This window comes from Urocitellus parryii, chromosome 1, assembly GCF_045843805.1.
Source record: "Urocitellus parryii isolate mUroPar1 chromosome 1, mUroPar1.hap1, whole genome shotgun sequence".
NCBI classification, from domain to species: domain Eukaryota; kingdom Metazoa; phylum Chordata; class Mammalia; order Rodentia; family Sciuridae; genus Urocitellus; species Urocitellus parryii.
Window position 1 is genome coordinate 116,445,440 of NC_135531.1, and position 12,001 is coordinate 116,457,440.

Here is a 12,001-nt window from a genome sequence, read left to right on the forward strand (position 1 = left end):
ACCTAGGCTGATTCCATAGCTTAGCTATAAAGAATTTAACTGCTACAAATATTGTTGTGGCTGTATCACTGTAATATGATAATTTTAAGTCCTTTAGGTATATACTGAGGAATGGGATAACTGGGTCAAATGGTAGTCCTTTTTATATTTTATTTTAAGACAGGGTATCACTAAGTTGCTAAGTTTGACCTCAATCTTGCAATCCTCCTGTCTCAGCCTACTGAATAGCTGGGATTAGAAGCATGCACCACCATATCCAGATTAATTACACAAAATTTTAATAAGTAATACAAAATGAAATGCAGTTAAAAAATAGTCTGTCAATCTGTGAGATGAATAGAGAGCCTACAACTTGGAAGCAAATTTTTACCCCTCACATATCAGAGCACTAATCTCTAGAGTATATAAAGAACACAAAAAGCTAAGCACCAAAAAAACAAATAACCCAATCAATAAATGGTCCAAGGAACTCAACAGACACTTCTCAGAAGTGTCAATCAACAAATATATGAAAAAATGTTCATCATCACTAGCAATTAGAGAAAAGCAAGTCAAAACTACTCTAAGATATCATTTCACTCCAGTCAGAATGGCAGCTATTATGAAGAAAAACAACAATAAGTGTTGGTGAGGATGTCGGGAAAAAGGTACACTCACACATTGCTGGTGGGACTGCAAATTGGTTCAGCCAATATGGAAAGCAGTATGGAGATTCCTTGGAAAACTGGAAATGGAACCACCATTTGATCCAGCTATTCCTTTCCTAGGTCTATACTCAAAGGACTTAAAAACAACATAGTATAGGAACACAGTCACATTAATGTTTATAGCATCACAATTCACAACAGCTAAACTGTGGAACCAACCTGAATGTCCTTCAGTAGATGAATGGATTAAAAAAAAAATTGGCAAATATACACAATGGAATATTACTCAGCAATAAAAAGGAATAAAATCATGGCATTTTCAGGTAAATGGATGGCATTGGAGAAGATAATGCTAAGTGAAGTTAGCCAATCCTCAAAAAACAAATGCCTAATGTTTTCTCTGATATTAGGAGGCTGATTCCTAGTGGGGTAGGGAGGGGGAACATGGGAGGAATAGACAAACTCTAGATAGGACTGTGTGAGAGAGGAAGTGAGGGGACAGAGGGTTTGCAAGGATGGTGGAATGTGATGGACATCACTATCCAAAGTACATGTATGATGAAGATACAAATTGGTGTGAACATACTTTATATCAGAAATATGAAAATTTGTGCTGTATATGTGTAATAAGAATTGTAATGCATTCCGATGTCATTTATTTTTTAAAAAATCAATTTAAAATTTTAAAAAATAGTCTGTCAAACTTCAAAGAAAAAAAAGATGATCCTTTATTTACCTTTTATTAAAACTTATGATAACACTAAACCATTGCTCAACATCATTATTCATTAGAGAAATGCAAACAAAAACCACAATGCTAATGTGGGGCACATACCTATAATCCCAGCAACTCTGGAAGCTGAGAGGGGAGGATCTCAAGTTCAAATCCAGCCTCAGCAACAGCAAGATGCTAAGCAACTCAGTGAGACCTGGTCTCTAATAAAATACAAAATTGGGCTGGGGATGTGGCTCAGTGGTTGAGTGACCCTGAGTTCACAAAAACAACAACAAAACAAAACAAACAAAAAACTAACAAACAACAACAACAACAAAAAAAACCCACAATGTTACACTTCATAGCTAGGAGGATAATTTTGTTTTGTTTTGCTTTAAAGAGAAAATAGTCAAGCACAGGGGTACATGCCTGTAATTCCAGCAACTCGGGAAGCTGAGGCAGGAGAATCACAAATTTGAGACCAGCCTCAGCAAGTTAGTGAGATCCTGTCTCAAAATAAAAATAAAAGCACTGAGGATGTAGCTCAGTGGTCAAGTGCCCCTGGGTTCAATCCCCAGTACACTCCAAAAGGAAAACAACAAGGGTTGGTGAGGATGTAGAATAATTGAAACCCTCATACATTGCTGATGGGAATGTAAGATGATGGAATGTAAAGTGACGAAAACTGTGAAACAATTTGGCAGTTCCCCCAAAATTTAAACATAGTTACCATATGCATAGCTGTTTCACACCTAGGTATATAGCCAAGAGAATTAAAAATACAAGTCCACATAAAAACTTGAACAGAAATGCTCATAACAGCATTATTCATCATAAACATGGAGGGGAAACAACTCAAATGTCCATCAACTGATGAGCAAATAAAATATACAATGGAATATTATTCATCCATAAAAAAGAATGAAATACTTATGGCATTATGTAAAAATGTGGATGTGTAACCGATGTGATTCTGCAATCTTTGTAATGTTTTGAATAACCAATAAAAAAAAAGAATGAAATAATGATACATGCTACAACACAGATCTTAAAAACATTATGCAGGGCTGGGGTTATAGCTCAGTGGTAGAGCACATGTCTCGCACACATGTCTCGCATGCATGAGGCACTGGGTTCGATACTCAGCACCACATAAAAATAAAGAAAGAAATAAATTGTGTCCATCTACAACTAAAATTTTTTTTAAATATGCAAAGTGAACAGAGTCAAATATAAAAGACCACCTATTATATGATTTATTTTATACGAATTATCCTGAATAGAGAAATTCTAGAGACAATAAGATGACAGAGGTAAATAAGAAATATATGCAAGATTAATGGTTGTAAGTAGGACTGGAGTGAATAGACACTAACTATTAGTAAGTGGGGATTTCTTTTGGATGAGAAAAATGTTCTGGAATTAGGTTGTGCTAACTAATGTATAACTCTGTGAATCTATTAAAACCACTGAAATATAAACTTTAAAAGGGTGAACTTTATAGTACATGTACATCTCAACAAAGTTGTTCTAAAAATACATACTGTAATGCTACATCAAAAAAATTTCCTCTGGGAAATAAATCTTTATGACAGTCAGCAATCCAGGCAATTCAATAGTTAGCTTCGGAGGGCAAGAATCCAGCTTATTTGTGATTCTTTCCCACACTGTATACAATAGGATTTCAAATGCAATAAAAACTCAATATTTCCAAATGAACACTTTTTTTAAATCCTTCATAATTTATGCTTTTGAAAACCTCTACACACAGACTCAATTTGTCCAGTTAGTTAAAAGGAAAAGGTAAGCAAGAGGAACTATGGATAAAATTGTAAGGTCTACCTTGGTCCTCAACTCTGCAGATCTTTCTTATCCACACTTTATGTGTGGTCAATACTGATAGGTTCTTATTCCTTCTATAAAAGCAAATTTGGGGCTGAGAATATACAGCTTAGTGGTAGAGTACTTGCCTACCATGCACAAGGTCCTGGGTTGCATCTCTAACACCATCCAGAAGCCAATTGATCACAGAGACCTAAGTGTGAAGATGTTTGGATAGAAGTATTACCTTAACCATGACAGGTGTGTTGGCACATGCCTGTAATCCCAACAGCTCAGGAGGCTGTGGCAGGAGGATCCTAAGTTCAAAGCCAGCCTCAACAATTTAGCATGGCCTTAAACAACTTGGGCGAGACCCTGTCTCGAAATAAAAAACATAAAAGGGCTGAGGATGTGGCTCAGTGATTAAGCACTCTTAGGTTCAATCCCTGGTATCCCCCCCGCCCCAAAAAAAGTATTACAACTAGCTTTTTTCCTTTAACATATTATGTTTCAATTTTTAAAAAGTTCTGACTCAAAATTTTGACTACCAATAAACAATGACTCCTAAAGAAATGGCATCAATAAATGTTAACTGAATTGAAATAATGAATAAAGGAAGAGTGCTATTTTTGTGGAAAGTCGAACGGAAGCTAAAAATCCCATGTCCCTACCCTAAAACCTTTAAGTCGCCAAAATTTTACATTTTGAAGATCTAAATTGGGAATGTGGGGAAGGCAAGGCAGCCCAAAAGAAGGTGTGTAGGCCTTGACTAAGGTGAACTTAACCTATGGAGCAGCTCTTTTGACTCCAGTATAGATTCTTTTTTCCAATTGTCCTCACAGTATGTACAAGGCCCTATCTGACAGCTGTTTGAAATGCAATAACAAAAAAAAAAAAAAAAAAAGATGTCATTGCCACCAGAGACAATGCAGTCTAAGTAGATAACAAGTAAACAAGGAATTACAGGACAGGCTTTGAATATGGTATAACTAAGCCAGAGAAACATAATGCTCAACATGCTTAACATGACAAATGACAAAGAGAAAGCAATATATGGAGAAAACCTGTTGATTCAAGTTAGCATGAAGGTGATTGCTGGTGACAAAGGGGACAAGCACTGCCAGAATTTAGGGAGTTAAGAAGCAAGTGGAAAGTTGCAACAAGTATAGACAATTCAAGGATTATAGCTAAGAAGTCAGAGACAACTTGTCAAGAGTTTTCTGGTTGGTTATTTTTTTTTAAGATGAGAATTTTAAGCATGTTTTAGAACTTCTAGGAGAGTATATACACTGCAACGAAGGGACTAAAGTCCTAGAGACACACTGAAAAGATAGGATCCAGAACAAAGAAAAAGGAATTAAGCCTGGACATGCAGGAAACAACCCTTTAATTGTACCAGGAGGAGAGAAAGAATGGATACTAATAAAAGTGGATTTTTCAGCTTAAAACTGAAAATGAGTTAGGATCTGACAGATTCCAGATAGTAAGCTTATATAAATAAGAGAATGTTGGGGTGGGAGGTTTCAGAAGATGACACTAAAGTTAAAACAGGTGGGAGGATTCCTGTGATGCTTTGAGGTCCCATCTGAAGTTGGCAAACGTGACTTTATTTTCCACACAATTTTATTATATGGTCTAAGAGTGCTCATGAGTCAGGGAAGTGAAGTTGGGGTTGTGGCTCAGTGACAGTACTTGCCTACCACATGTGAGGCACTGGGGTCAATCCTCAGCACTACTTAAAAATAAATAAATAAAGTTATTAAAAAAAAATCCACGAAAGGGTTAGGGTTGTAGCTCAGCTTGTCTAGCACATGTGACGCACTGAGGTCAACCCTCAGCACTACTTAAAAATAAATAAATAAAGTTATTAAAAAAAATCGATAAAAGGGTTGGGGTTGTAGCTCAGTGGTAGAGCACTTACGGGGGGGGGGGAGATGGGGGGGTGTTCCATCCTCAGTACCACATAAAAATAAATAAAAATAAAGATATTGTATCTATGTACAAGTATAAAAAATGTGATGAAAAATATTTTATAAAAAAGAATCAGGGATGTAAGAATGAACACAGAAGTGATCAAGTTTGTGTGATTTGATCAGACTCAATGCAAAGATAAAGAATCAAGAAAAGTTAAAGAATATTGCAACAAAGATTGATGCTAAATTAACTCATGCCAAATTATCTAAATTACAAAATCTAAATATGTAATACTAACTATACTAACAAAAATTAAAAAGGGCAAGATTCGAGGTCAGATTTCCCTATAGCTATTTTCATTTCGGAACCCAGATATGATATGAATTGATGTGATCTAAATACCTCACAAATCTACAGTAAAAAGAAAAGAATCAACTACTAGAAAAAGAATTCAATGGCTGGGAGAAAAACTCCGTAGTAGCTCATGAATGAGTCCCTGAGTTCCATCCCTAGCGACAAGAAAAATAAATAATAAACAAATAAACAAAAAAGAATACATGGCACTGTCTTATCAAACAAAAAGGTAATGTTACAATTGGTACACAAACTGCTTCTATCAAAACACCTATAATCAGAACGTTCTTTTAATAACCAATGGAAAATCCTTGTACTAGGCACACATGACATTAGGTTTGCTAACTTGATGCACAGGAAAACCTGGGGCAAATGTATTCTATCAAACATATAATCAAACATGATTTTTAGCTTTAAATTTTGACAGGGAATCTTCTCAAATATTCTAAATTTCAAAAAATATTCAAGACTGTAAGAGCCAATATTCTACTTTGGAAACCCTAGATTTCTGTAAGATACTTGGATTTTCTTTTCACTGACCTTTTGTTTTAACCAATGATATCAGGTGAAGATCCTGAAGAATTTATTGTTAGTATATGCCCTAGTTAAATGACTAGGACATAGTTTGGTATGTTGTAATCAATGTTTATTATTGTTTTAAAATACTGAGAATTAGTACTACTATTAAAGGTACTTTAATTTTATAATGTTTTATAAAGAAAGCCAAATTTTTTAAAAAGTAAGTCTGTATTGCCCTTATAATCACTACAAACATATTTATTTCTCCAGATATGAACAACAGCAAACTTTCCCCTTCTGCATTCTCCCCACTCACAAAAACTCATGTGGCTCCTTCCAAAAAATAAAATAAAAATTGTTTCCCATCCTCCCAATGAAGCAATTATGCCCAATCAGGCCTCCCTACAGTGAACAAAACAGAGTTAAACTAAAGCCTGCTTACTGTCACAGAGAGTTGAGAAAGGAGAATGCTGTTTCAGTCCCCATTTATCTACCAGCATCACATAGCTGCAAGTCTTGTTATTTGTAATCTGGGTCCCCTTAGCTAGGAACACTGAGTTGCCTAAAATTAAATGAAACCTTTCCCACCTATAGCTAAGGTGTTAAAATTCTAAATGAGAAAAACGAAGTCCTAAATATTAGCACAATTTTTTCTGTCTCTTGGTAATTAATTCCCTTTCCATTTCATTCAAAACAGTTTCAACACGAAGTATGTACAAAAATATGAGGTTCTCATTAACAGTGCCTCTCTTATTGCCTTTTATAAGCAATATTTTCCTAAAAACCAAAAATTATCAACAGATCAAGATCAGACAGCTCACATATTTTCGCTAAAAAATCAGAAGTAAATTAACAAGGAAATAGGGTAAAAGAAGCATTCCAATAACCAAGGAAAAAAGAATTTTGATTTAGTGTACTGAAGACTTCCCTAGTTGCTTACTTGTGTTAATAATAAAATGCATAACAATTGGCTTTGAAAAAATGTAAACAAACTTTAACAGAAATATTTTATTTAGGTTCAAATCTAAATTATAAAGCTATTTTAAAACAGTAATTATTAATCATATTGCAGAAAGGCTTCTTTATCCATATAATCAATCAACCCAACCACTATTTATCAAGCACTTTCTAGTGCGAAGCATTATAATGACTATAACTCTAATTTCATAAACGTTGACATTTTAAAGAGTCTTATATATTCTAAGCCATGAACTTAGAGCTGTGCACTTTTTCATGTAACAATGTATAAGTACTATTGCAGTCACACTGTACCAGAGAGAAAAAAAGAAATTTAAAAGATTGCAAAAGAACTTGCTCATAGATAACTATAAGGAACCATGCTAGAAATTAAAGCCATGTAATGACTCAACTATAAGGCATCACCACTCCCTCAATCATTATTCTAGGTACTTGCCAGGAAGCCACAGCAGACACACAAATAAATACACAAGGCAAGACTAGTTAATGATATAATAAAAGTACAAATAAAGTGTGATACATGGTCACTGCCCACTAGAACCCTTCTAACTAAGGGCAAAATCAAAATAGTTTGATGTCTGTTTAAGTATTTTTTAAAAATCTAATATTACGTACACTAACCTCTATTAATAATTGCATGTTTTAAAATCTAGAAAACATGGTAAGTGGTGTTCAATTTCATTTCAATTTAAAACCTTTCACATTTTATTGAGAAAACAGGATCTCACTTCTAGAATCTTCCAAAGCCAAAACAGGTGAGTTATTTGGAAATACGAAAAGTGAGGAATTACAAACCCAGGAATGTCTTACGGCATAAAGCACCAGAAGGGATAAAAGAATTTTCTAGGGGGTACAGCAAGAAGATTTCATATCCCGACCCTGAGTAAAACTGCAATTTCGACCAATTCTTAGTCTTCACATGTCATCTACCATTAATTTTTGCTATCTGCAAAGAAAGAAAGAGAAAGAAAGAACAATCAACTGATCTGGGCTAGGGGTGTACCTTAGCGGAAGAGTGCTTACCCAGCATGATTCAGGCCCTCCCTGGTTTGATCCCTACCACCAAAAAAAAAAAATAATAATAATAATAATGATAATAATTAAGATGTTAAAAACAATATTCAAGGAGTAAACCATAGATTCTGTATTTTAACATGAGAAACAGAAAAAAAAGGGCAATTTAAAGAGAGATCAATTTGAAATGTGTGTGAGTATTCAGGAAATTAAGAGCAAGAACCCCAGCTTCTAACGAACCATGGATATAATGTTAGAGAGTCAGGGATTGACTGGCTGCAATAGAGAAAACATGACTGATAATCCTTCAAGTACCCACCCAAATTAAAGATAGCTGGAATTTCTTTATATTAAATAAACACACACACACACAAAATTTTATATATATATATAGAGCCAGGCCCAATGGCTCACACCTATAATCCCAGTTACTCATGATGCTGAGGTAAAAGGATTATTAAGTTTGAGGCAAACCTCAGCAATTTGGTCAAACTCTGTTTCAACCATAAAAAAATAAAAGCGGCTAGGGAGGTAGCTCAGTGGTAGAGCGCTCTGGGTTCAATCTCCAGTACAGCAACAACACAAAAACAAAAAATAAAACTTATTTACTCTTTTGTTTCCAGAAATCTGGGAGAAATCTGCAGTAAGCTTGCAGGGGGATGATTAAAACCTTCTTTAGGGAAATAGACTTTTAAAAACAGAATTGAGGAACAAGCCACATGATGGTGTATGATGACCATATAATTCTTGGCACATTAACTGACTTCTCCTAAAAAATAACAGAGAGGCAATTCACCAAGGTTTTAAAGACTTCGTCCTTAAATATTTATTGTATATGTAATCTGAAAGTACTTATATAGATTCTGATTGCCTTCTTTAAAATTTTCTTAAAACTTACATTGGGGCTGGAGTTGTGGCTCAGTGGTAGAGCACTTGCCTGGCATGTGTGAGGCACTGGGCTAGATTCTCAGCACCACATATAAATAAATAAATAAATAAATAAATAAATAAATAAATAATTGATCCATAGACAACTAAAATATATGTATACATATAAAATTTTTTAAAAAAGCTTACATTGGACAAAGTGCTCATATAACTCCAGGAGATGATACAAAATGCAACATTACTATCCTATAATCCCCCACTAGGAAAACCCCTAAGGATGAGACTTATTTCCTTCCTTTAAGTAACAAGAATAGAGAGCAATGCCCAGTTATAGGGAGAACACAGTTGCTCAGACCCTAAGAGTTCATTCTTTCCCTGAATATTCTGCCTAGGTAAACATTTAGAATTAGAATTTCAACAATTACTACTGTCAAGTGCAAACTAAGGTGTGCATGAGTCACTCTATAGGGAAGGAATAGTCTTTATTTGAAAGCAAAATGCTAGGTTAGCATAACTCTAAAAGTAGAACTTAGGCATTAAATGCCTAAACCATATTAAATGTTGGGTATTTATTCTAACAAAGGACACAGAAAAAGTCAAAGTTAGACAGTAAGATTAGAAATTTAAGCCTCCTAAACCTGGGGCATTTGTTAAGCTATTTACTTTGTTTCACTTATATAAAGTGTTACTTTTAATCACAACTAAAGAGATAATCTACATAAGTTGTAGCAAAAGTCATCATCATTACAAATATATTTAGACAAAAGGTATCACCTACAATACTGATTTACAGTTTGAAACTATAGCAAAAACCATACGTAAGGCAGAAAATGCCACTGTATTGATAAACAGCAAATGTGGGGCGGTCCTCCTTATAATACATGGGAAGACCAACAAAAATCAAGTTAACTTTGAGTACCCCTTAACCTGGAATTACTACTCCATAGCAAAAAGAAGTTATACTGAAAAACAAGGTGCAACTTTCAGTAATTAATTCAAACAATCTTTAAAGTTTTCAAAGACGTGACTGTTATATGTGAAATTCAAAGAATGGTAGAAATGAGTTACTTTTAAAATACTTTTTCTTTCCAAAGTTGTTCCTTAGTGAATCTGAAGAAAAATAAATGAAAAGCAGCTTTCACTCAGTGCTGGGGTTGATAGCAAACAATTAGTAATTGTTTTAAGACACCCACTCATTTCAACTACAAAGATACTTTAACTTACAATAAAAACCGAAACCAATCTCAAATATTTCTACATTTGACAATTTAGGACTATGGAAAAGGAAAATAAAAAGCCCTCAACTCATTACTCAACAAAGATTTTTGGACAAATGACTCTGGCAACCACTGTGGTTCAAGGAAATAAGACTAAAAATATTTTAAATCCTAACACATTCTAACTTATGATTTCAGGCTCTACACGGTACCCCAAAGAACGAAATGTTTTTGCCACCTTCGTTCTCAAAGGCCAGGTCCGCCTGGGCCCCAAGTGAAGGGGACCCGGAGGGAGCGACCAGGCGCTCCTGGCCTCGGTCCTTCATTCCCGGCCAGCAGGGCTGGCTCACGGGCGCGAACCAGTCTAGGGCGACGCGGGAGTCTGTCTCACTCACCGTGAAGCGCTGATCGCCGATACTGCCCACGGAGAAGCAGTGGTCGCCAGGGTTCACAGCTCCGGTCAACACCTGGTGCAGGTTCATGTCGGCGCCTTAGTCGAGCAGTAGACGCCGCGTCCGGCTCATGCCCGGGGTCAGCGGCCGCTTCCCTCCTCCTTCCCTTAGGGGCGGCGGCCGCTCTTCCGCGGCGACGCAGACAGTGATAGGCGCCAAAAGCACGAGCCTCTCAGCTGGGGCCCGCGACTCATCCCGTGCCCAGGCAGGCTAGGCCCGGAGGGGGCGGGTCGGCGAGCGGTGGAGCGCCGCTCTCCTCGGCGCACCTGTCACTGCGCGCGAAGGCCCAGGTGAAGCTCCGGGTCCACTCACCAGCCGCGACCAGGTGCCCACTCACCAGCCAGGAGGGCCGCGCTGTCCGCACAATTCCTCTGGGCCCAGGTCAGCCGGCCCTGACCGAGCCCAAGTGGCGCAGGCAGCACGCGCTCGCCTCCCAGCCTGACCTGTCCCCTCCCGGCACCGGTGCCCTCCACCCTCACAGTCCCCGGCCGCTCACTACGCCTCTTCGGGTCCCTTTAGCTGAAATATCGCGAGATTTCCCTCAGCAGAAAAAAAAAAATGGTGCAATAGAATAAGACATTCCCCCAAGTAGATAGAAAAACGCCTCTCTGGTCAGAAGCTGGCCAATCATGAGCACAGTTCCACCTGGAGCTCCGCCCAATACAGAAAACAGGCCAGTTTTTGAGACTTGTGAAGAAGCTCACTGTCCGTTTAAGCTTTGAACGTAAATGAGCCTAGCTGCAGACTAATAAATCTAGGAAGAGGTGAGGCTTGTCAAGTTATGCTCTAGTTTAGGATTTAATTTAACTGCTGAGAAACAAAGTTTCAATGAGAGAAGTGCCTTCTAATGGAATTGCAGCGTCCTTGTCCTGTTAGGACTACAAATCCCAACATGCACCACTCTCCAGGCTACTCACGGGAATCCTTAAGTAAACGTGATCCTCCAAACATCTGATAGCAGTGTCGGGGCTACTCCTGGCGAGTGCGCCTTTCCAACTCGCGGAGCAGGAGAATTTGATAATTTTGAAAGGATTAAACATTTGACAAGTGCTAATGTGGTATTTTTAAATTTATAATTAACACGTGTTTTGAAGTGGTATTGTTCTAATATTGCGCCTGCCCTGCTTTGAGCATTTGTTTGGGGAGAACCTAAGAATCCCAAAATGAAAAGTGTCATTATATTTTGGCAGAAATTTAGTATTATTATTGACAAACATGAGTTTATACGTCTTCCCCTCTATACTCTAAGCCTCGTAAAAGCACATTGTGTCCTGTTCTTCTCTGTATCTCAAACATTTAGCAGCGTCAGTTTCAATTTAAGTCCTCAGTAAACGTTACATAAATAGCTATAACTAGAAACACTTCATCTCACTAAAAAACTTCAAACTACTACTGGGGGCAGCGGAGAGCAGGGCACAGGCGGGTACTAGTAATTTTATTTCCTTTTCCTAACGCTTTTGCAGTATATGTTTACTTGGTCTT

The 12,001-nt window shown here is 37.1% G+C and overlaps 1 protein-coding gene across 2 annotated transcripts in view; it reads right to left on the reverse strand.

The window, feature by feature from the left end:
• Dmxl1 (Dmx like 1) overlaps nt 1-11,000 on the reverse strand; it is a 166,473-nt gene extending 155,473 nt beyond the window's left edge. For both annotated transcript variants that reach the window (XM_077801239.1, XM_077801235.1), the window contains exon 1: nt 10,463-11,000. In XM_077801239.1, the coding sequence (XP_077657365.1) occupies nt 10,463-10,549 (87 nt within the window). In that variant the 5' untranslated portion in view covers nt 10,550-11,000. The remainder of the gene's footprint in view (nt 1-10,462) is intronic.
• Nucleotides 11,001-12,001: the final 1,001 nt, after the last annotated feature.